The 25449-nt window shown below is 41.2% G+C and overlaps 1 protein-coding gene across 6 annotated transcripts in view; it reads right to left on the bottom strand.

Annotated features, from left to right (window-relative positions):
* Nucleotides 1–25449, bottom strand: part of CIT (citron rho-interacting serine/threonine kinase) — a 244589-nt gene that overhangs the window by 169422 nt on the left and 49718 nt on the right. For 4 of the 6 annotated variants that reach the window (XM_073629324.1, XM_073629322.1, XM_073629325.1 and 1 more), the window contains exons 10-12: nt 9999–10182; nt 3666–3771; nt 2765–2908 (exon numbers count right to left, since the gene is read on the bottom strand). In XM_073629324.1, coding sequence (XP_073485425.1) covers nt 2765–2908; nt 3666–3771; nt 9999–10182 — 434 coding nt within the window. Of the gene's footprint in view, nt 1–2764; nt 2909–3144; nt 3644–3665; nt 3772–9998; nt 10183–10559; nt 10721–25449 lie in introns of those variants that run through there. The other 2 variants (XM_073629326.1, XM_073629327.1) reach the window with 2 other exon arrangements.

Below are 25449 nucleotides of genomic sequence, written 5' to 3'. Positions count from 1 at the left end.
TTATTTATGAGCTTTGACTGGCGTTCAGAGAGCTTTAACAAAGCGTGTCCGAAGCCTTGCTTTGAAGCAAATGTAAACTAGCCCTTAATGAAGGTTTACATACATGACCTATTCCTAAAGCTGACAGTGTGAATTTATACCAGCAGGAGGAAAACACATCTAAAAATAAGCTATAACAAAAATCCAGGAGGTTGTTCTTGTCCAATAAGGTAAAGCAATGAAAGAAGCAAACTGCACTTAACCAAAGCAATCAATAAGATTAAAATGAAATAGTTCCTGTAGGATACTGCACTTTGTATATTGCTCTATGCCCTACTAAATTAAGGTGAATGTTCCTGGGAACTAAGTAGTAAAGCAGAGGTCCTGAGGTCCTAAAATATGTTCAGTTTTGCACTTTAGCATCTTCCACCTCGGATGCCAGGGTGCTTTTATATGTCACTGCCTAAAGAAGTCTGCTTCTGCAGGCTCTGGTAGCATATTGTAGTAAGAAAAGCGCTGGACGCTTTCTATTGGAGCATTCAAGTTTGGGATGAAAATGCAGAGGGCCCATTGAGAAACCCGTTTGGATAAAAGTTTTTTGATCAATACTATAATAAAATCTAGTATAAATATGGCACTGCTGTATTTGTCTGTTTCTATTACACATGATAACATTTAATAGAGTAGGTATCACTCAAACATTGCAAAAGCCCAGTTAGTGCTAAATGAGAACAATTGCAAACACTATTCTTACAAAATACCCTAAAACATTGTTCAGAATACGTATTACATCAAAAGATACAGTTAATTTGTCCATGTTCTTTTGATGTTAAACTACAGTTTAGATACCATGACTACTCTATACATACATGTTATTAGAGGATGTACAAAAAGCTGATTTTAAAGGGTTACTAAACCCTTGTTTTGTTTTTTTATGTTTTTTTTAAATAACAAACATGTAATACTTACCTCCACTGTGCAGTTGGATTTGCACAAAGTGGCCCCAATCCTCCTCTTCTGGGGTCCCTCATCGGCGCTAGTAGCTCTTCCTCTTCTCGAGTGCCCTGTCAGAGAAGCGCTCTCCTTCGAGACACCCATGCGGCCTGCTTCTGCGTCTATTGATGTAGGACTCGACCCGCCCCCCACGTCATTGGATTTGATTGACAGCAGTGGGAGCTAGAGCTGGTGTGCTCATCCCCGGGGAGAAAAAGACAGGGCTCAGGTAAGTAAAAGGAGGGCACTGGGGGGCTGCAGCATGACAGAAGGTTTTTCACCTTAATGCATAGAATGCATTAAGGTGAAAAACTACGAGGGTTTACAACCCCTTTATCTATGGAGACCAGCAACACAAAGAAGCAGTGGAGAGGTCTACTTACACACATTGTTAAAAAAGGCTCCTAAAATTTTGGAACCAAGAGTCACTCTTAAAACTTCACTTTCTCAATCAACATTGACTATTTTTAGTCCTTATGCTGCTAGCATTAGTAAATAGATAGGAAAGTATAGCATAGTTACTTTTTTTTTTTTTTTACACATTTCTTCAGCTACTTCCTAGACAAAGGATGCCATACATCCCAGTAGTCTTCAGGAGGGGAAGTATTGTTTTTTCAGCTAGACACACCCTTCTACATGCATGCCTAAGCTATAAATACTACATAATTTGCCCTTACTCAAAATGGCCACAGGCCGACATGCTAGGTGTGTTTATCAAAGTGATTTCTCAGCAAAATAAAGCATAGAGACACAATGGATGGGAGAGATTGCTTTGAATATTAAAAATGAATTAAATAGCATTGGTGGTTTGTGGTGCTCAGATGCTGGGTAGATCTACTTTAAGGAGTATTGGCTACAAAGTCCCTAGAATTTGTCCATATCCAGTTAAAACTATGTCCACTTTGTAATGTTATTATAAAAAAATAATCAACAGAAAGCTATGTCAACTTTCATAAATATGCCATTACTCTTTATGGCTAAAAAAAATTGAACTAAAAAAAAAAAAAATAAAAAAAAAAAAAACGCAAACATAAATATTGCCACTGCTGCATTTTAGGCCCCTTTCACACACAAGCGTTGATCGGGTCCGTCTGTCAGTTTTTCAGGCGGACCCGACTGAACCATCCATTCTTCTCTATGGAGAGACATGTGTCCATTGACACCCGATCCTGTCCGCTAAAAACAGACGTTCCCCATCCGTCTGGTTGGTCAGATGGAAAGGGACAGGTGGTGTGTTTCCATCAAATAGCCCATAGAGGACATCAGCGGAATGAACTCGGACCTATCATCCACCTGCTCAGCGGGGATCAGTGGAGAGATCCCCTGCTGAGCACTGTACAAGGGCTGGGCCTTTATAGAATACACACAAACCCAAAACAACAACAATGGGTTAGCCGGCAAAGTAAATGCACAGGTATACAAACAGGTTTGAGCTGTATTATTTTGATTGTAAGGTAGAAAATGGAAGCAAACATTTGAAAAGCTCATACAAATACCACATATATTTTCCTCCATTACATACCAAGCTGGCAAGTGCTCATAAGTATACTCTAGTCTAACATGCTGACCTTCTTTAAAATAAGCGAACCAATGTGCAGTAACCAGCAGAAAGCAACGTTAGATTAGCTTGTCTAGCAGGTCTTGGATTGCTACAGGTTATTGCATATTAAGGATACTTTTACATTGTTATTAAATCAAGTTACATGACTCTAATCCACTTTGAGACCCACTCTAAACAATCTATGGAGTATGTGGGCATTATATCCAATAATGGATGTGATCTGATGCTCACGCTGCATTCTGTGATGTAGGTTGCCAGGTCTTGTTCCAGGAGAGACCTCTGGGTTTCAGATGCTTTTAATTCAACTTCTTTCTGGCTGAGAACAGCCTCCACTTCAGACACCCGACGATGTAGTCGAGTCATTTCTTGCTCCATCTGCAACATACACAAAATGAAAAAAAGGATTTAACCAGCTCACTGGGAGCCAAAACTGGTGCCTAAAACGCAGAACAACATATTGCCACAACTAGTGCACAGAACTGGTCACAGCGAGCTCACTTCTTCTAATGGTGGGCTCACAAAGTCATCCACAGGATTGCTGTTCACATATACACACAGTCCGAAGAAAATCCCCACAGCACACAGGTTTTCAATAAGATAGTCATTTTCACCTGATTGTGTCCCTTCAGTATTATCCCAAATCCAGCTCTGATGAGAAGACGGTTTGCCTCATCATCACATAAATCAAGAATAAACCATATGAGTCCTTCATAAAGTCTCCAATATGTGGGGGTAATCAGATTCCAGCCAGTTTCTTTGCCCAAGATCATAAGTTATGTACAATGAGTAAAGTTTAAGGATTTATATGCACAAGGCCTTAAAGTCTATTTTTATTTGAGAAAACTGAAAGACCTCATAGAAATCAGATTATTGTTTCCACCGATGGAGAAAGTTGTCCTCCTTACCCAAACAAGAGGCTTCCTAAACACGATTTAAGGTGGGCGATCCAGAGAAGTCACTTGAGAATTTAAAGAATAAAGAGGGCTTTCAAGCTGAGGGCATCTGTATGTTGGCAGTGTTGCTGGAAAAGTGCTCTACGCCCCAAAAGTTTACAACAATTTCTTGATCCCCAGGTACGCACTGGAAGGAAATTTCTGCAGCAAACAGGAAGGCCAAACGCTGGTTTAAATACCTTGTGGCATTTGTCCTGTGTGTCCTGTAGTTCTTTGCTCTTGAGAATTAACTTCTTCTCCATGGAGCTCGTCTTGGCTGGAGAGTCCAAGCCAGACAGAATAGACCTAAAGTAGGAAACAAAGAAATACACATTTTCAGGAAAACCACATGATTAGCACTCCATTTATTCTAATATGCAAAAATCTTCCCGGACAAATTTGCTCATCCCCAGACAGCACACAACTCAATCATCAAAAAACAAGATTCATCCACCCTGCAATCAGATAATTCTGTAAACCCTCATTAATTTTATTTTCAGCTCCACTCATTTCCATTTATTACTAACAAACAATTGTCCATCAAACGAACATAAATGCAACAGCGATGTAGCATCCCCTACATCATACTCCACCAGTTTCTTAGGATAGGGAAATCTTAGGCTGGTCATACATACACATACGTGCAAATTTCTTTTCTGCAGAAATTCACACGATTCACCCATCAACAGACAGTATTGACAGGGAATCAGCAATTGTCCTCTCCCTGTGGAGGGCGAGGGAAGCTATCCCCACTGGGAGAAGACCATGATTATTGCTAGCTGCTGTAGTAGCCACTAGCGATAATCGCAAGAGAATCCAGCAGGCTGATTTACCCAAGTTTTGATCGATTAACTTTGGTACAACCAGCTTGCCAGATTCACTTGCGATTATCGCTAGCAGCTGCTATATTAACGGTTCGAATCTCAGCTGGTTCATGCTGACATCTTCCTTGTAAAATACTAGTTTGTAAGAAGTATTTTCAGCAGAGAAAAACATCTCAGATGATTTGCCTTCACCTGTGTGGTCCAAACAACAATATTCTTATAGAAGGATTATTATGAAATAATAGAATAAGAGCCCTCCAGACTTGAGTTCCTTCCTTAGGCAATATAATATTTTATATAGCCTGAAGAAGACATCTAAGTCCTGAAAGCTTGCTTGTTGAGTAATCTAAAGTGATTGTAAACCCTTACATATGCCCAGTGAAGTGACTGGCCTCAGGTAATACACAGAGATGAAACAAACCATCCTGCACAAGTTGCACTTGTTTATCTGTAGTCTTCTCTTCTCTACAGCCATTCAAAGTACAGGATTTATACAGCTTGTCTAAGCGTTCAGGGCACGGAGCTGAAATGACACTCTGCAGAGCTCAGTGAGGACAGCTGAGAGCTGATTGCCCCCCCACCCACATTCACACAGTACACAAGAACAAAGCTAAGGTTGTCAGTCAGAGGCCGTGTGCTCACAAGGAAACTTGTCATAAGTGACTTATGCAGATAGAGGAACAAGGCAGCAGACAGAAATGACACTTAGGGGTTGATTTACTAACTGGAGAGTGCAAAATCTGGTGCAGCTCTGCATAAAAACCAATCAGCTTCCAAGTTTTTTTTTGTCAAAGCTTAAATGGAACAAGCTGAAGTTAGAAGCTGACTGGCTACCATGCACAGCTGCACCAAATTTTGCACTCTTCGGTTTTAGTAAATCAACCCCTTCGTGCTCTGGATTGAGACAAGTACACAGTATACAGGGATATGCTTTGTTCATATTTCAAGTCTGAGGTTTAAGGTTCCAATAAAAGGCATTATTTGAACTCCAAACTTTCTGCATTATTCGATCGCTAACATGGTACAAGACTCTACTAAACTTGAGAACAAAAAATTTATTATATTGCAGCCTGCAAGTCCTTCGATACCGTGGCTGCATTCGTTTTCTATTTTTGTCAGCACATTTTCTACCAAGAACGGAAAAATACCTGTTCATCCTGTCAGAAATGTTGTATCTTTGTAATGTCCTTGGCACTGAACTGAAATCTCAAACAATGTTAACACCTTCCTCAGCTATGTTCTGTAAACTAAAAAGTAATGCCCTTCTATGTAATAGAGACAAGTAGAGGGTAATGATTTTGCAGATCACATCAGAAGCACAGCCTAGGGCAGTAATGGCGAACCTTGGCATCCCAGATGTTTTGGAACTACATTTCCCATGATGCACATGCACTCTGCAGTGTTGTTGAGCATCATGGGAAATGCAGTTCCAAAACATCTGGGGTGCCAAGGTTCGCCATTACTGGCCTAAGGAATGACGCTTGGCCCTCCATAGACACAGTGCACAGAGTGAGCAATGACCGCCAAGGACAGAAAGTATGTTACTGGCAAGATCACCAGGTGAAAATAAGCCCTAAAAAGAGGAAATATACTGTATATATATATCTATATAGATACTCTTCAACTGTAATATACGGTATGTGCTCAGTTTTATATGTTTTGATATTTTCTTTTTTTCTTCTGTTGCATATTGCAGGATTTGTTCACTGTGAGCGAACTGTTGGGAGTGGATTTGGAGGGTTTAGGTTTTATTACCTAGGTATAGCTCTTGTTCAGATGTATGGATTATTTATAATGTTCAATATACATTTTGTCTTGAATTATTTAGATACCTTGGACCAGTATTTTGGGGCATTTGTTTGATGTATCGTCACAGCAACAATTATAAACTACTTCCTTCGATTTCCAAGATCTATTTTTAATAATCAGGAAAAATGCCTAATTAAAATTACAGGTGGAGCTACCAGTTCATGAAATCCCATGTGGAAACAGATAAAAAAGGCTACCTTAAAAAAAACTGTTCGGGCTTCTTAAAAAGTAAAAAGTATAGAATAACAACAGAACAAAAAAAAAAAAAATCTGTTAACAGAACAATTATGCCTTCCTCTGAAATAGATATTGATTTCACTACTGGATGAGCAGAGGGGGAAACCACCAACATTCTGACTTAACAGTCACGTGAAGGATGTTAAGGAGAAATCTTTGCACCATTTACAAGTAAATAGGAAGGGTGGTAAAGTAAACCTGTACTGAAAGAAATATAGGGACTATAACTGCTAACCCCCCTCTGAAAATGCTGGTTGCTTGGTTGTCTCTGACTTCAGTACTCTCAAGTGTGTAGCACCCAAAGTCAGAGCGGGGTTAACACACCTGACCTGTATATTTTTGGGGGGTTATTCAAAACGTATCCAATCAGCATGACAGCCAGGCAACCAGCATTTTCACAACATTAACCCCCAAATATTCTCAATACACATTTCCTTTAAGACTGAAAACATGTCACAAAGCCACCAAGATGTCCCTTTAAAATTAACCTATCAGAATGGAGAATATTGGAAGTTGCTGTTTTCTGGCTTGTTTTTGAGGATGTAAGGTGTGAGAATGGTCTTCAACCTTCCTTTAGGCTCCATTCACACTAGCGCGTTTTTTGATGCATTTTGCATTTTGCAGAAATGCACGGGAATTTTTTAACATGGGTTCCTATGGAACATGTTCACATCAATGCTTTTTTGTTTCTCTGCATTTTTGGAAAGGGTCAGGGACTTTTTTTCATGCAAAATGCAGCGTTTTGCATGTAATAGAATTCAATGGACAAGCATCAAAAACGCAAGTGCACCGTTTTTGCAGCGTTTTTGGTGCGTTTTTGCCGTTTTTTTTTTTTTTTTTTTAATTTTTTAAAAAAATTTTTTAAGACTGTAAAAAAAACTGTAAAAAAAAAAAAAAAAAAAACCGCAAATCGCGGCAAAAACGCCGCAAAAACGCTGCTCAAAAACGTGGCAAGCATGAAAAAAAAACCTCCAAAAACGCTCAAAAGCAACATGCATAGGTGTGAATCGAGCCTTACTGCTGATCTTGAACAAGCAGGTGCAAATATGCTCACCTAAGTTGCACATCCTTGTTCCAGATCAGTGGCTTGCTAAGCAGTAATGGTAGGTTAAGGATTACAAGCCTTAAAATTTGCACCTGCTAAAAACAAATCAGCAGTGGCAACTTGTGTATTTCTACCCGCTAAATCTTGCAGCAAGCATAATTACATATGCATAACATTAAAGTGGTTGTAAACCTCAGACATGAAATATGAACAAAGCATATCCCTCTATAGTCTGATCTGGTCTCAATGCGGAGTACTAAGCCACCGATTACACCGGTGTGGCTTTGAAATCACGCTACTTCAGCGCAATTTCAAAGCCACACATCAGTGCGATTTGCACTGCCGATTTTATTGTGGCTTGCAAATACATTTAAAAGAAGTCTATGCAAGTTGCAATGAAATCGGAAAACAGTAATGCAGGAACCTTTTTCACATTCTCTGCGACATGAGTTCCATTGTCGGCATGCAATTTGGAATGGTCAAATTGCATGACAAATCGCATCGGTTTGAATGGGGGCTTAGATTAATTTCTGTCTGCTGTTTTGTTCCTCTGCTATCACCATGAATCACTTCTGACAAGTTTTCCTGACACCAAGAGAAAAATGGTGACATGAAGGGGAGCTAAAGCTGATTGACAGCCTCCGCTTTGTTCCTGCGTGCTGTGTGAAGGAGGGTGTGTCCCTGCCCTCCAATTAGCTCTCAGAGCTCTCCTCACTGAGCTCTGCAGAGTTTAACTTCAGTTCCCCGCCCCCCCCTGTTTTCTGACAGCTCAGATAAATTCTGGATTTGAATGGGTGTAGAGAAGACTGCAGATAAACAGGTACAACTTATTCAGGAGGATTTGTTTCATCTCTGTGTATCACCAGAAGCCAATCATTTCAGTGGGCATATACGAGGTACAACCACTTTTAGCCATTTTGGATACTCCTAAAAGAGGTTATCCTATTTTAGTTTTCCAAGGGCAGATGGCAAAAAAGGTTTTATCAGGTTTTTAAAATGCTGGGCATTCCAAATAATCTCACAAGTCCTGGGAAATAGCGACCACACTATAACTTTGCTTACATTTAAAGACTTGTGACATAAAAATGTAGAGTTTTATTAGGTTCAGACAGTAGAACGTGGGTTGTACAAGTTCACTAGTTATGGCTCAATCACACCAGACGCGATCCTATGCTGTTTGCTTTATTCTGAACCACAGGCAAACTGCATGCCTACTTTAAAAGATCACACATAGCAATGGATGCTAAATGGTAGTAGATACAGCATGGTTCTTAACTACATCTAGCGTGACGAGCACTAAGGAACCCTGATACAGTATAGCGATATGGGAAACTGGTGAGAAAAAAATCAAATAAAAATCACACTATATCACTCAAACTCAAGATCAATAGATTGGCATATGCTCACATAATTTGAATATAACATATTTACACAGTAGGAGAGAGCTACCAAATGTTACTGTTTAAATTGTAATCTGTTATATTTTTGAAGTATGGCATCTGATTGGTCCTTGCGGGCCATGTGTCACAAGAGTACATATCACAGAAAATAACCCCCATAAAAAAAAACAAAAGTATAATATTAAGGTTTGAAATCTAATGATGGTAAGCATAGCACAAAAAAAGTGAAAGCATGTTATATATCCTAAACTTTATGTTCATGTCTTTTTAATATTGAGTCAGAGGGGGAAAAAAAATTAAAATCTTTGCCACGCACATCCTAGACTAGTCTCAAAATAGAAGGGCAATTTAGAATGAAGCTCACGAATGCATAAACAGTGATTGCATAACAGCAGCCAGGTTATTAAAGTGCTGCTACACTTGATACAATGTAGATGTGTCACACTTGCAATGCTGCAGGAACTATGCAGATGAATTTGCTTGTATGGAACATCACACACCTATCCGAAAACCTTGATGTGCTGTTTTTTTTTTCAAAGCTGTCATAACCTTAATAAATGCAGAGATTATTATGTCATCAGTAACACGGTTCAAAAAGCATGCCATGCGATTTAATCGCAGCTTTACGGCATCTTTATCGATGTCAGGCGCTGAAATAAGGGATCCACCCATCCTATATAAAGTTTGCTTGAAAAGTACCTTTGTGCCATATTGAACAAAAAAAAAAAAGCAACGCAATATTTTTTTTAGGTAGCCCAAAAATGTCACTAGCAGAGAGTGAGATACAGCATCCTTGCTTTAAAGGAGCAAGGAGGTCACAAGCCACAAACTGATTGTGAGGCTTTTCGGATGTGTTCCATACACAAATATTGATACATTTAATTGGCCTTGTCATTATTTTATGTTTTAATGGTTGGCACCCGATTAAATTAGATGTTTTCAAAACCCTCAATAAATTCAGCACACAGCAAACAAAAAGTGTGGGTTTAATCCTTTGCGCTATAGAAGGCTTGCATGTCAGATATTTGAGTGAAACTCAGAACGCTGTCTTCTGCACAGCAGCAACATTACAGGGGAAAGGGAAGGATCCAGCTAGAAGTATACGTATTCATGTCAGCAGGGGTAGTGTGATGCAGATAGCATACAAACACCACTGCGGGCCACATAAACCTGCATTCTCCAACCAAGTCAGGACAGTCACTCGTTCATTTTACTTACTCAGATTTGGTGAATGCACCAAGAGCCTTTATGTACGAAAAGCCCACGAACGGCAAATCTTCGCCCGAGAAACCTGCAGCATTCAGGTGGCGCGAAGGGGGTACAGCCCGTAAATTCTTCTCTGGCTCATCAAAATTTGAGGTGTCATCATCAGACTTCAAGGCAGGAACGAATGGAGGAGGAGCTGGTCAGAATGAGAGAAATGAGGATTACAACCCAGGAACCTGCTTCATTAGCTGCACCAGCACTGCAGCTTGTGCTCTCTCAGGAACTGGCAGACTGAGTCACTGCTATGAAATCTATTACAGCAACAAGATATTAACCCCTCCATTACCGCTACGCAGGAACATCCCCTCTCTAAAATTGACTCGTTTTCCCTGGATCATTTCACCTGCCTAGGAAAAGCAACCATTAGCTATAGTTTTACCCACAAGGTAACATAGTTCATTTACAAGGATGTGTCCTGCTTTCTTGTTTGGCTGCTGACGGCAAGATGGTATCTAGATGTGAGATGTGAAATATCCAGATGATTATCACATAATACACAGACTGAGCGATTACCAAATCCTCTCGCTTTTACGGCTGCTTGAGATGTGAGGGAGTGTCGATCCATCTATTTCAAGGGCCATGTAAATACACAACGTGTTGCCTGGAGAGGCCATGAAGCAGCTCCTGAGATAGCAGCCTAAGGAGGCATTGTAATATTGAAGATCCTCCTGGTTCTAATACGGTTACCATGGATCCAGAATAAATCTCCTCTGGGCCAATAGGATATGGGGGGGGGGGGGAAATGGGAAATATCCCACTCTACACAGACTGTCATCTAGATTTCACCATGGTGTTTCAATTCAAGCTGATGGGAAAAAAAGGAAAGAACATATGTGCAGTTATTGTGGCGCGACTCACACAAACATAATGCTGGCATAGGGCACAGAAACAACCTAAATGCTGCCATTATAGTACATTATTTAATAAAACGGAGCAGCCAGCTGACAGACTGCTCAGGATTTTGCCCAGAGAAAAAAAAAATTGCCTTGTTTGCTGTTTTTTTTTTAGGGTCACTTAGGCCATGGAATGCAGCATCTCATTTCTGCACACTGAGCAGGAACAATGAGTCAAGAAGCAGCACAGGCCACACTGAGCAGGTCAATTTAAATTTCAATGAGACCACTGGTTGAAAAGCAGTCTTCATTACAGCCATCCACACGGTTCACACAGTATATGCACAAGGGAGCAGATCTGAAGAAACCATTAAATTAACCACTTGTAGCAAAAGAAAAAAAAAAAAAAAACAGCAGCAAACGGGTGCATGTTACAGCAACACATTAGGTATAAATGGGCCTGCAAGCATGTACCAATCTTCCAATGAGAAAACAGGAATACATCCAGTTATATATTTACACCTACGCACTGAAGCCGGCCTTGATATTTTCCAGTTGTCAAACTAAGCGTAAACATGTGACAATCCTGTGCGTGAGCGCATATTCAGAAGCAAAATAATGGACAAAACTCCCTCGCCTCCTGCATTTAGGTTATGTGAACACGGGAGAAATTATCTGTGAAGCAGAAAGAAAAGGTTCTTCCTCCCAGATCGAGTTCTCCAGAGTTTAGCTGTACTTGACTTTACCCAGGTTTACTCAAATTTATGTGCATTTTGACACATTTGAGTGTTTAACTTGTCTCAGATGTACCGAATTCTAGTTTCTCTAAACACAGCTAATCTAAATACACCTAAACACAAGTAAACACGCAATGTGAATTAGCCAATTATAATCATTATAAGGATTTACAGTGCATTCATAAAGTATTCAGACCCTCTTCACTTTTTTCAATTTTGTTATGTTGAAGCCTGATAGTGCAGTTGTTTATAGGGTTTTTTTAAGTATGAGTACCGATACTTTTTCTCAAGTACTCGCCGATACCAATTACTGATTCCTATTTTACCCTTGGATGCATTTCTTTTTTATAGTTCACACCAGTGAGATTTGTCATGCCATTTAACAATTCAAAATCGCATGACAGGTCTCAACCGATTTGTAATTTCATTGCGGCTTGCATTGACTTCTGGTTAAATGAAGTTGCAATGAAATCAGGAGGTCTAATTGCACTGATCTGTGGCTTTTAAATTGCGCTGAAGCAACGCGATTTCAAAGCTGCACTGTAAATGAGTTGCCCTATGCGTGATGAGCATAACCCCACCAAAAAGCCCCCCCCCAAAAAAAAGTTTGCATGAATGTGAGTGCTAGCTTTTTGTAAATGTAAACGGGGTCTGACAGCTGAGTGTCTCCATCCACTCCTTTCTATGTACTTGTATAAAGATGGCCGTACACTATGCAATCTGATTCTATAATCTCTGTACAATTTCCTTTAGATTTACTAGAACTATGGAACAGGAAGACCTACCTGAATAATCTATCAATTTGAATCAAATCAGGTATGCCCTTGCACTACATGGGAGATCTAAAAGAAGATTGTACATTTTGATTACAATGTGTATGGTCACCTTAAAGCCTAGTACACACAAATCAAATGTTGGGCGACAACCGGTTCAATAAAAACTGTCCGACATTTGGCCCGTGTATATGGCGGCTGGCTTCTTTCGGACATGCATGCGGGAAAACCAGTGGTCGACCGACTCATAATCAGCGCTCTCAGCCAATGGCTGAGAGCACTGACCGGAGTGTTCTGGTGGTGGTTGGGGGGGGGGGGGGGCGTCCCCCTGTCAGAACACAACAGCTCAGCAGGGGAGGATTGTTATTACAGGGGCTCAGACTGGACCTAGGTTGAATGTAAAAAAACTGATAGTGTGTACTATGCTTCAGGGAAGAAGTAGGTGGTGGTATTGTAATGAGGGAAGTGGGGTCCAGACTAGTAATTCACACCCTATCACACCCTTTTCTGTGATGAAAAAACAGAGAATGATGGGAGCTGACCTACAGGAAGTGATGCAACCAAAAAGAAAGTTTTAAAACAGACAACAGAAACATGAAATATCAAACCTTTTTTTTGGATAAGATAAGTGAGACATAAGAACATTAGAATGGCTGGGCCAGAAATATTACAAAAAGATTCTATTATGAAAACTGAAATTCTGCCCGAAAAGGTGAACTTAGCCTATAGGAACCCCTGTTTTAGAAGGATTAATGAAAATGTGTGTAAACCACATCTGCACCAAACTGACACACCATATACAAAATGCTACTGCCAAGTAACCAATATCTTTTGCCACCTTTTAGAAAAATGTCTTATTTGCAGTGACAATGGTTTCACTAGAAAGGAAGTAAGGAAAAATCTCAACCAGGAACGCAGAAAAAAAATGATGGGTTCCCAGCAAAATAATGGAACCATGTAAATCTAATAAGTAGCAAAAGCCAGCACACACCAGGGTCACATCTAAAAGTTTTGCTCAAGTTCCATGTAACATTTTCCAAATATTTTGGAAACACAGCGGTCCCTTTTTCAAGATGACAGATGGTTCAACTTTTTCTCATCCTCACATAGGGCATATTTATCAGATAGATTATTATTGGAATTTCAATATGGAATTTTGCATCTACGTTCTAAAGTTACATTGTTTATTGGTATACATTGGCAAGATCTTAAAAAATTTCAAATGCAAGTTTCAGAAGCATCAAATTGATATTCAGGCAGAATAAAGCAAAATTTCCTGCACATGAGTATGGCGGTCCAATACCAGCACTTGTCACTGCCATTCAACATGAGATATAAAATGCAAAACACCTTGCTGCCCACTTTGGACTGGGATGTTTTAAAGACAACTGGAAAAACACAAAAATGAGAGAGCACTCCAGCTTTGCACAATATCTCTAAAACAGTTTATTCAAAAGAATTAGTAAATCTACTCACCAACAACATGACGGACACAGCACTTGAAGGTTATACAGTCAGTTCGTCCACTCCACGTGCTCTTGGACTTGGGTGAACATCACCAAGAATCCAAATGTCTTACACGTTTCGTTCGCCGTGTGATTAAAATGTATAAGCCGTTTGGATCCTTGGTGACGTCCTTCAAAGCCCAGGAGCATGTGGAGTGTGAGGACTGACTGTATAACTTTCAAGTGCTGTGTCTGTCATGTTGTTGGTGAGTAGATACGTTTACTAATTCTTTTGTATAAATGGTTTTAGAGATAATGCGCTAGGCCGGTACACCCTCTATGTTTTTTTGTTTTTCCACTGATATTCAGGTAGCCCTTATCATCTGCAAAAAACAAAACAATAGAGACAGGTCAGTGACTGTACATTCTGAGGAAGAACAAGCTAAAATCCAACATCCTAAATTTACGTGTTATGATCATTGACTATATTCTCAAATCATGGTGGTCACAGGAAAACGGTTACAGAGAGAATATTTCTGGTCCCCACCCTGCTGACGGTGACATTCAGGGGTCTGAACATAAATTTGTCTCTAAAGCCCCGTACAAATGGGCCGAATGCCAGGCAACATCGGCCGGTTAAAAAAAAAAAAAAACTTCAATGTGTATGACAGAGACAATTTTATGGTCCAGTTTATTGAGGCCCCGACTAGGAATGACGTTCTGCTGAACCTGGTAATCTCAAACCATGCAGAGCTTATTACCAATATTCATATAAAAAAACATCTGGGTAGCAGTGACCATAACATGATTTAATTTAATTTAATATTAGCTGTAAGCAATAAACACATATGAGAAAGATAAAAACACAACTTTAAGAGAGCAAATTTTCCAAGGATGAGGGCTCCTTTCCAGGACTTAGACTGGGAGAGAATATTGGCATCAAAGGACAGAACAGAAATGGCAATTCTTCAAAAAGACTGTATGCAAACTCACTGCAAAGTATATTCCCATGGGCAATAAGCTTAAAAGGCTAAAAATAAAACCTATGTTGCTCACAAAGTCGTAAACAATAATAAAATAACTTTTAAAAAAAATAAAAATGAAGGAACGCTATCATTGTTTAAATGCTACAAAAAATATAACAGAATAGGTAAAAAGGGTGGGGCCAAGTCTGGCATTCTGAGTCTTTGGACACAAATGCTGGACTCGGGAGCGCGCCCGCAAGTTAACGCCCGAGAGAACACTTCTCCTAGGGGGGTTATATGATGCGGGGAGGAGCTACCAGCGCTGCCGGGGGACCCCAGAAGTCAAGGATCGGGGCCACTCTATGCAAAACTAACTGCACAGTGGAAGCAAGTATGACATGTTTGTTATTGAAAAAAAACAAATCCTAATGCCGCGTACAAACGATCAGAATTTCCGACAACAAATGTTCGATGTGAGCTTGTTGTTGTTGTTGTTCCGTGTGTATGCTCCATCGGACATTTTCTGTTGGAATTTCCAACAACAACAACGGTATGTGAGCAGGTTCTCAAACTTTCCGACAACAAGACTTGTTGTCGGAACTTCCGAGCGAGTGTACACAATTCCGACGCACAAAAGTCCACGCATGCTTGGAATCAAGCAGAAGAGCCGCACTGGCTATTGAACTTCATTTTTCTTGGCTCGTCGTACGTGTTGTACGTCACCCCGTTCTTGATGTTCAGAATTTCCGACAACATTTCTGTGACCATGTATGCAAGATAAGTTTGAGCCAACATCCGTCGGAAAAAAGTCCACGGTTTGGTTGACGGAAATTCCGATCGTCTATACGAGGCATTACAATCACTTTAACTTCTATAGTCGGGAAGATACTGGAGAGTTTAATAAAAGAACACAGAGGAGTTCTTGCTGGAAAAAAAAATTTTTTTAGAGGAAAAAACAGCCAGTATGGATTCATGAAAGGCAGAAGTTGTCAAACAAACCGGATTCATTTTTATTAGGTGGTAAGAAAAACCTTGGACAGGGGATGGCTGTGGATGTGATATACTTGGATTTTTCAAAAGTGTTTGACACAGTTCCCACACACAACTAATGTGTAAGGTAAAGTCTACAGGCTTGGAAAGATCAATTTGTAAACGGATAGAAAACTGGCTAAAAGACAGAATTCAGAGAGTAGTGGTTAATGACTCGTACTCTGAATGGTCTAAGGTTATCAGTGGTGTACCCCAAGGTCCAGTGTTGGGACCCTTAATTTTTAATATCTTTATAAATGATATAGGGTCTGGGATTAAAAGTAACATTTCTGTCTTTGCAGATGACATCAAGTTATGCAGTGGAATAACGTCCTTACCGGATGTCTCCAATTTACAAGCCATCCTTAATGCACTGTCTAATTGGGTAACGAAGTGGCAAATGAGGTTTAATGTTGATAAATGTAAAGATACGCACTTGGGGGCTAAGAATATGCATCATACATACTAGGAGGAGTACAGCTGGGGGAATCAATAGTGGAGAAGGATCTGGGGGTTTTGGTAGATCATAAGCTCAATAAAAGCATGCAATGCCAAGCTGCAGTTTCCAAAGCAAGCAAAGTCCTTTCTTGTATTAAGAGAGGTATGGACTCCAGAGAGATATCATTTTGCCCCTGTACAAATCATTAGTAAGACCTCATCTGGAAAAGCAGTTCAGTTTTTGGCACCAGTTCTCAAAAAGAATATCGGGGAACTGGAGAAAGTGCAGAGAAGGGCAACCAAACTGATAAGAGGCATGGAGGAGCTCAGCTATGAGGAAAGATTGGAGGATCGGAATCTATTACCTCTTGAGAAGAGGAGATTAGGGGGGATATGATCAACATGTACAAATACACAAGTGGTCCATACAGTGAACTTGGTGTTGAGTTATTCACTTTAAGGTCATCACAAAAAGGACAAGGGGGCACCCTTTACATCTAGAGGAAAAAAGATTTCATCTCCAAATACGGAAAGGTTTCTTCACAGTAAGAGCTGTGAAAATGTGGAATAGACTCCCTCCAGAGGTGGTTCTGGCCAGCTCAGTAGATTGCTTTAAAATAGGCCTGGATTCTTTCCTAAATGTACATAATATAATTGGGTACTAATATTTATAGCTAAAGTTGATCCAGGGAAAATCCGATTGCCTCTCGGGGGATCAGGAAGGAATTTTTTCCCCTGCTGGAGCAAATTGGAACATGCTTTGCTGGGGTTTTTCGCCTTCCTCTGAATCAACTGTGGGTGATGGATTGTGTATATGGGATTTTATTATTATGTATTTTTTCAACCTATGTAACTATGTATGGCAGCCAGTAAAACAGAAGCCAGCAGCTGTCCAGTTCCCGATGAGGGCTCTCAGCCAATGGCTGAGAGCACTGATAGAAGAGTTCTGGAGGGGGGCTGTCCTCCTGTCAGAACACTACAGCAAAGTAGGGGAGATCGCTGTACTAAAGTCGGATGGTTAGTACAGCGGCTCCGACCGAAGCTAACAGTTTTTTTCGTTCAACCAAAAACTCAGTGTGTACCAGGCTTTATTACCTTTTTCCAATAACACTGATTTAGTGTTTATGAAAGTACCTGCGGTTGCCATTTTTTTTTCTTTTTTGCTCTAAAAACTTTGAAACATTTTATTTCTGATTCATTTCAGTTTTACCTTTTACTAGTATCATTTTGTTTACAAATATTACCTTATAGTACTACCTATAGCTCTTTGATTCCACTGATTTTGTGGCCCATTGGTACCCCCCCACCCAAACAGTGCATTTGACATGACAGCTGCTTCCAACTGTTGCCCATTATTGGTACTATGATCATACTGGACGCCCTGGGCAGGAAGTATCATTTAGTGTGTGCAAAGCAAGACACTTCAGCTTTGCTGAAACACACGGCTTAGCACTGGGTTCTGTTAACAGAGCGTATGTTACCAACAGGCTACAATTTGTTTCACACATGACGCAAGTTTGTGCACTTGCTTGGTAAGCTGTACCCTGACAGAGGAAAAAGGCAATTGGTATTTGGGGTGGTCCTTGTGGACCTCATCTGATCACGACCCTTTTTTTTTTTTTCAGATGTTTTAGTTTTTCCCCGTTCTATTTTAAACTAAAAAATAAAGTTCTGGCTGCACATAATGTGATATTTACCATGAACAATGGCTTTGTCAGTCAGAAAACATCAGGTAAAATAAGATCCAATTGACGTAAGATATAGAGCTGATAAATACTATAATAAGCAAAGTATTCATGCACTAAAATAAGGCTAAAATACTTTAAGTAGTCATAAAAACAAAAAGAAAACCTTTATTATTTTGCAGCTTACTGATGCATTGGTTTTCTTCTTAAGGCTTTCTTTCCACCTGGTGATCTGGTCAGTAAGATTTTAATTTTTCAACAGAACAATCTGTCGTGCAGATGTAGCAGTTAGTGGGTTGGGAAAAACCATTTACCACTGACAGGGGCACTTACAACAATCAGCTTTCTTTTATGTAAAACCTTTATTCCAAAAGAAAAAAACTGATCTTGTAACCTGCTTAAAAAGTGTGAGCTGGAGTTTGGCTTCAATTTATTGGTGTATCTAAATCTGCTAGTACATCTAACATTCCCCACCACCCAGATTAACAATACTGCTGCCCAAAGGTGTCTCCGTTGCTCCTCCATCCAGAATGTAGGCACTATATTACAGGTATTGTGGTACTGGCCAGATCATCAGGTGAAAACAGAGGGGACGTGCCCTCTGAAGAACGATCTGCCATGGATCTCTCTTCAAAGGTCACACAAGTGTAATGCTTGTTAAAGATATGTAAAAAACATGTTGTTAGGGCACAGGTGAACTTTAAAGGATCAAATGCATTCAGGCATGTTATTCTAACAGATACAGTATTAGCACTTGAACGCCTTTTGGATTATGAGAAGCTGCCAAGCCGAATGTTCTATTTCAGTATATTGATATGTCATCCACTGTCATCAACAGAGCAGAAGTAACTATATGCATGAGATTTGTGGAAAACTTTAGAAAGCCTTTCTAAGAAGCTCAACAGAGTTATTAAAAAACCCCATGAAAGAAAATATAACAAACCTATTATATTTTTTAAATAAATCTTCTTAAAACGACACTCAAACAATGATTTTTTTTCATCACAGCGATAAAGCAATGGCATTTCTCTTTCATAGAAAAGGAAGATAGTTACTGCATTGTAGAGCTCCTAAGCAAAACACTAATCCAACTATAAAAGCACAGATGGTGTACATCAGAGGAGAGAAAATAAGAAATGTATATGGAGTGGATGGCTAGAGGTGATACAATTTGTAAAAACTATACGGTCACCTATGATGAGCAGGTTCTGCAGTATGCCAATTTCAGGTCATTTACCCTGAAAGCTGCATAATCCACAGAAGTCATTAGCCTTCCAATGAATAAAGACACTCACGAGGTCACAACTCATGTTGCAGGTTATGTGCCCTAATGTCACCATTAGGTTATGGAACCACAATCACAGCCCCAAGCAATGCAGCTGACAGGCAATTGCAATCAACGCCAACACTTTTTGCTAGATTGAAATGAGGATGGATTAGAACCTCTGTCAGTTTTGTTTACATTTTGTGTCCCTGTAAAGAGATTTCGCTTTACATTCCACCCCAGTGTCAATGGCCACCAACGACTGCAAAGATCAACAGATGTCATCCCACTTTTGAAAGTGGGGTGCCCCCTCATGCCTGCATTTGTGGATGTATTCGGTGCCAGACTTGGGTTTGGCTTTGGAAGTTAAGACCTAGGAGTAATAAAAGGGACCCTTCTTGGCCTCCAATGAGTGTGTTCCCAGACTGAGCCCTAGGCTTCTTCTGAGGAAGATGGTTTGCAGCTGTAATGTGGCTCTCGCCTGCCTAGCCCGCTTCCCACTGTCACTTGTAATCACAGAAGCCTTTTGTGCTTACAAGGGACAGCTTTGCTTTCAGTGGCTCCAGGATGTAAGAGATTCCTGCACATACTCACTCACGATGGGGGACAGATCTCCAGAGAGAGCAAACGATCTCTCTGCAAGGCAAGGCAGAGCCGCCTAAAAAGGAAGATACTAGAGCTGAGTCAGGTGAGATTAAAGATGAGAAGAAGCTTTTGGGGGGGTGGAGTTGGGGTTGAACTCTGTGTATAGCGCACCCCTAAACCCTGCAGTCTGTAGATAGTGCACCCCTAAATTGTGTACATAGTACATCCCTGCAAGTGCATTCTGTACTTAGCGCACCCCTGAACTCTGCACGTAGCGTACTCCTGAACCGTGCACTCGAGGCATAGGGCAACCCTGAACTGTTACACGTAGCGTAATCCTGAATCCTGCACTCTGTGCATAGCGCACCCCAGATACAACCGGCCGTTTGAGGGCAACCATACTGCTGATGCGGCCTGTGATGAAATTGAGTTTGACACCCCTGAGCTAGGGTCTGACAGATTAAGATTGCAGACAGACCGGCTGCAAAGCAGGGCCTGCCAGCGAGTTCTATTAAGGGCCTTCATACACTTTTGGTGGGGACTGCACTGTAAAGGGACACTGTAACACAGTGTTAATTTTGGCAGCAAATTTCGATTTAGTCTTAGGACTAAAATGGCATTTTAGTTTTAGTCCAATTTTAGTCTTCTGCAAGTGTTTTAGTTTTAGTCATATTCTTTGACTAAAATCCCATTTTGGTTTTAGTTCCATTTTAGTCATCGTATTTTAGTTGACTAAAATCTTCAGTACATTTTAGTCGTATAATAATAGGATTTTTATAACAGCTTACCTGTAAAATCCTTTTCTTGGAGTACATCATGGGACACAGAGCCTTAAGTAATTACTTAATGGGTTACAGGCCACCTTCAGGTGATGGACACTGGTATACCCAATCCAGGAAGTTCACACCCTATATAACCCCTCCTCCTTCCAGGAGCACATCCGTTTTTGTAGCAAAGCAATATACCTACTTAAATCCCAAAAGAGGGGAGGGACCTCTGTGTCCCATGATGTACTCCAAGAAAAGGATGTTACCGGTAAGCTGTTATAATAATGCTATTTTCTTTATCGTACATCATGGGACACAGAGCCTTAAGTAATTACTTAATGGGACGTCTCATAGCAATGCTACTTGAGGGAAGGGAAACACAACCCGGAGGGTACCCCCAGACTTGAGGACCTATACTGCTGCTTGCAGCACACTGCGCCCGAAGGCAATATCCTCATACCTCCTTACAGCCACTTGATAAAATTTGGTGAATGTATGTACTAAAGACCAAGTTGCGCCTTAACTTGAAATATAACTTTTAGCAACAGTGGATTTCGATGCTGCCTGTCCGTTTTTAGGACCCTCTGGCTAAATAAATAAATCATCAGTCTTATGAATCTGAGCAGTTGCCTTTAAACAGATTTTCACTGCTCTCACCACATCAAGACAATGTAGTGACTTTTCTTCCCTGGAACATTATTTTGGAAAAAACGATAGCAGGACAATATCTTGGTTTGGGTGAAAACCTGAGACCACTTTTGGCAAAAAATCTAGACGAGGGTGTAACACCACTCAGTTCTCATAATTAAGTATGGCTCTTTACAAGAAAGAGCAGCCAATTCCGAAACCCTCCTTGCTGAGGATATAGCAACCAAAAATACCAACTTCCTTGTCAGAAGGACTAAGGGAATATATGTTGTATCGGTTCAAATGGCTGTTTTTGTAATACAGACAAAACTATGTTTGAGTCCCAAGTGTTCAAGGGAGGTTTGACTGGCGGATTAAGCCACATCACCCCTTGCATAAAACCCCGGACTAAAGAATGTGTAGCAACCAGTCTTTGAAATAAGACCAATAAAGCTGAGACTTGGCCTTTAATAGTACTCAAGGTCAATTTCATTTCTACCCCTAATTGTAGAAGGGCAAGATTTCCGCCTATGTCTCTGAGGGTGCCAACCCTTGGATTCACACCAGGAAACATAAGCCCTCCAGATCCTATAATATATAGTTCTGGAAGCTGGCTTCCTTGCATTAATCAGGGTAAAGATGACTGACCCAGAAAGCCCACGTTTCTTCAGAACGTGGGTTTCAAAAGCCAAGCCGGTTAAATTTAGAGACCGTAAGGTAGGATGGAATATCGGTCCCTGTGAGAGCAGATCTGGCCATAGTGGGAGGGGCCATGGACCCTCCACTGCCATCTTTACAATTTCTGCATACCATGACCTTCTGGGCCATGCTGGTGCTACCAGAATTACTGGCTTTCTTTCCAGCTTGATCCTGCAAAGAAGTCGAGGCAGGAACTGAATAGGGGGAAATGCATAGATCAGTGAGAACTGATCCCACGGAGTCCGCATGCGAGTGGATCCCTTGTTCTGGCCACAAAGTTGACTAATTTCATGTTGAACCTGAACGCTAGAAGATATACGTCATTATGGTGGTAAATCATTATGGTGGCATTGGATCTGGATTCCCGGGGGACTACAGGATTGTTCCATCTGTGACAAGCTTATTGGATGGATTTCGTCTATCGACTATCCCAGGATACCTTGTGCTGCTTCCATTCATGCTTGTTTGATCTGGTGTCGCTGACATCCAGATCCACACGTTCCGGTAAGAATACCCATTTCATTCCTTCTTTGTGATATCTGCTGACAACAGTTTATTTGATGTCTCCGATTGCCCAGATGAAGATGTTTATTATCTGACGGACTCCTTGGTTTCTCCACAAACCTCCATCTTTTGGGACATTAGTTGTCATGACATTCACTTTTTTGTCCTTTATTGTTTACACAAAGTTGTCTATCATTTGACGGACCATTTATTGTCACCACCATTACCTTTCATCAGAGATTTACCCTTCCTTTTCACTATACTTGTGCTTTGCCACTTTATTAGGTGCACGTGTTCAGATTTTTTACATGTTTATCCACGTTTTCCATTATTACCTTTTTTAACATTTTTCAGATTATTAAACTGTTTCACACAGCTTTTATTAGTGCTACATTCACATTCACCTTGAGTTCACAAATTTTAGTCACATTTACATGTAGCTGCTCTATTTTTTTCCCAAATAGCGCAGTTTCATCTTTCTACCACGCTAGAAGATCTACGTCCAGAGTTCCCCATCTTTGGCAAACAGCCTGGGATATGCCGGGGTGAAGAGACCATTCCCCTGGGAATAACTGCTGGTGACTCAAGTAGTCCGCCTGCCGATTCTCTACTCCCGGAATGAAGACTGCCGATAGGCATGGAACACTCCTTTCTGCCCAAGTTAGAATATGGTTCACCTCTCTCTGCGCTGAGAGACTCTTGGCGCCCCCTTGGTGATTGATATAGGCCACAGCTGTGGCACTGTCGGATTGGATCCTGGCAGGACAATCCCGTAACCTGGAAGTCCAGGTCTTTAGAGCCAGACGCACTGCCCGAATCTCTAGGATACTGATGGGCAAGGTTCTTTCGGCACTTGACCACTGTCCCTGGACAGTTGTCTTTTCTAGTACTGCTCCCCAGCCTGAAAGGCTGGCATCTGTCGTTACCACTTTCCAGATAACTGGTCTGAAGGATTTTCCTTTCAGCAGATTCTGGGTTAGTAACCACCAAGTGAGGCTTTGGGACACTCTTGGGGACAGCCGCATTGGCAAGTCTAAAGCTTGAATTGTTTTGTTCCAAGTAGACAGGATACTGTTTTGCAAGAGCCTTGAATGGAACTGGGCATAGGGAACCACTTTTGAATGAAGCCACCATTGTTCCTAGCAACCCCATGCAAAGGCAAATGGAGGGATCGCCTTTTGACCTGACAATCCGCACCAGCTCTCTTATGGAGTTGATCTTTGTCTGAGGCAAGAACACCTTTTCCTGGGCTGTGTCTATGATCTGACCCAAGTACTCCAGCCTTATTAAGGAAGATTTCTCTAGGTTGAGAATCCAACCCAAACTTTCCAGGTAACTGGTTGCAATATGTACGCTTTGCTCCAAACGAGCCACGACTGGTCTATTAGCAATAGATCCTCTAGGTACGCCAAGACTGTTATGCCCTGTGCCCTTAACCTGGCTAGAGGTGGGGCCAGCACTTTTGTGAACACCCGGGGTGCTGTAGCTAGCCCGAAGGGCAGGGCTACAAACTGGAAATGCTGCTGTTCTAACTCGAACCGTAGAAACTTTTGGTGAGCAGGAAATATAGGAATATGCAGATATGCAGCCCTGATGCCGATAGATGCCAGAAGTTCTCCTCCTAGAAGGATAGAAACTACTGACCTGATCGTCTCCATGTGAAAGGAGTGGCTCTTCAGGAACTGACTTAGATTCTTTAGCTCTAGAATGGGTCTGACATCTCCATTTGGTTTTGGTACCATAAAAAGATTTGAATAAAACCCCAAACCTTGCTCTTTTGTGAGGATCTGTATGATCGCCCCTTGAGATATTAATCGGTCTAGTGCCTGAAACAGTGATTTTCTTTTCTCTGGATCTTTGGGAACGCTTGACCCCAGGAGACGAGACGGTGGAAAGTCCCGAAATTCCAGCTTGTACCCTAGCGTTACCGTGGAGATGACCCATCTGTCCTGAATTTCCTCTTGCCAGACTTCTGAAAACTGCAGAAGTCTTACCCCCACCTTGGTGAGGGGGGTTGCCTCTTCATGATGAGGCTTTAGGATCCTGCTTTGCAGGTTTCCGGCCCCAGGACTTCTTTTGAGCCTGGGTCTAACCCTGAGGTTTTCCTCTAGAGTCTGACAGCGGAGGCGGTCGCCACTTCCTAGAGGCAGAAGCCCCTGGCGCAGGGGAAAGAGCCTGTTTAAATGAAGGGCGTTTATACTTTCTTTTGACTGGCAAAAGAGTACTTTTCCCACTAGAAATTGTTTGGATATATTTGTCCAAATCTTCCCCAAATAGCCGCTCCCCATGAAAAGGGAACCCAGTTAGGAGGTTTTTACATGGTGCTTCGGTTGACCAATTTTTTAACCACAGGATTCACACTGGAAATCGCAGCGTCAACTGCTGGTACTTTCCATTTTTGGTGAATTTCTCCTCCATGGGATAGAGAACTGAAAATCTCTTTGGAGGGAGAAAATGCTTATCCGGGTGATCCCATTCAGCAAAAGTAAGCTCTTCTAGTAATGCATGAAGAGGAAATGCATGCAAAGGCTGTGAAGGTTTTAAGGAACCCAAGGAAGAAACTGAGCTTTCAGCAGACTCCGTTAGGGGTGGCATGAAAGCATAACGAACCATCTCCGTAAGAGATTGTATCAGCAATTTCTTAGATTGCGAGGCTGAAAAAGGTTCATCTACCATTGTTTCCTCTGCAGAGGAATCATCTGTTTGTTTTTCCTCCTGATCGCCTGAGGGTAACCCCTCATTCTGTGCCCACTGTTCCCCTTGCAAAGGGTCTGAAGTGGGGAAGGGGGATCTAGCACGCTTCCTATCCATTTGAGTGGAGGATGCAATTAAAGCCGCTAATCTTCCTTCCAGACCCTGCGGGGTAAAGGAAAGGACATCTTCAGTCACGTATACAGGGGCTGAGATGTGAGAAGCAGTTGCACCATTAATTTGTTCCAACGGCTCACCCTGGCTTGCCATATAGTAATTGGTAATTCAGGCGAGGATGACAGCGTGGAGATACGACTCGAGATTCTAGCATCTGGGGATGAAACCTTGCCTTCCCTGTATC

Source organism: Aquarana catesbeiana, linkage group LG01, assembly GCF_042186555.1.
Source record: "Aquarana catesbeiana isolate 2022-GZ linkage group LG01, ASM4218655v1, whole genome shotgun sequence".
In the NCBI taxonomy this organism is placed as follows: Eukaryota; Metazoa; Chordata; class Amphibia; order Anura; family Ranidae; genus Aquarana; species Aquarana catesbeiana.
Note: the sequence above shows the minus strand (reverse complement) of the source record. Positions and strands in the feature narration are given on the sequence as shown.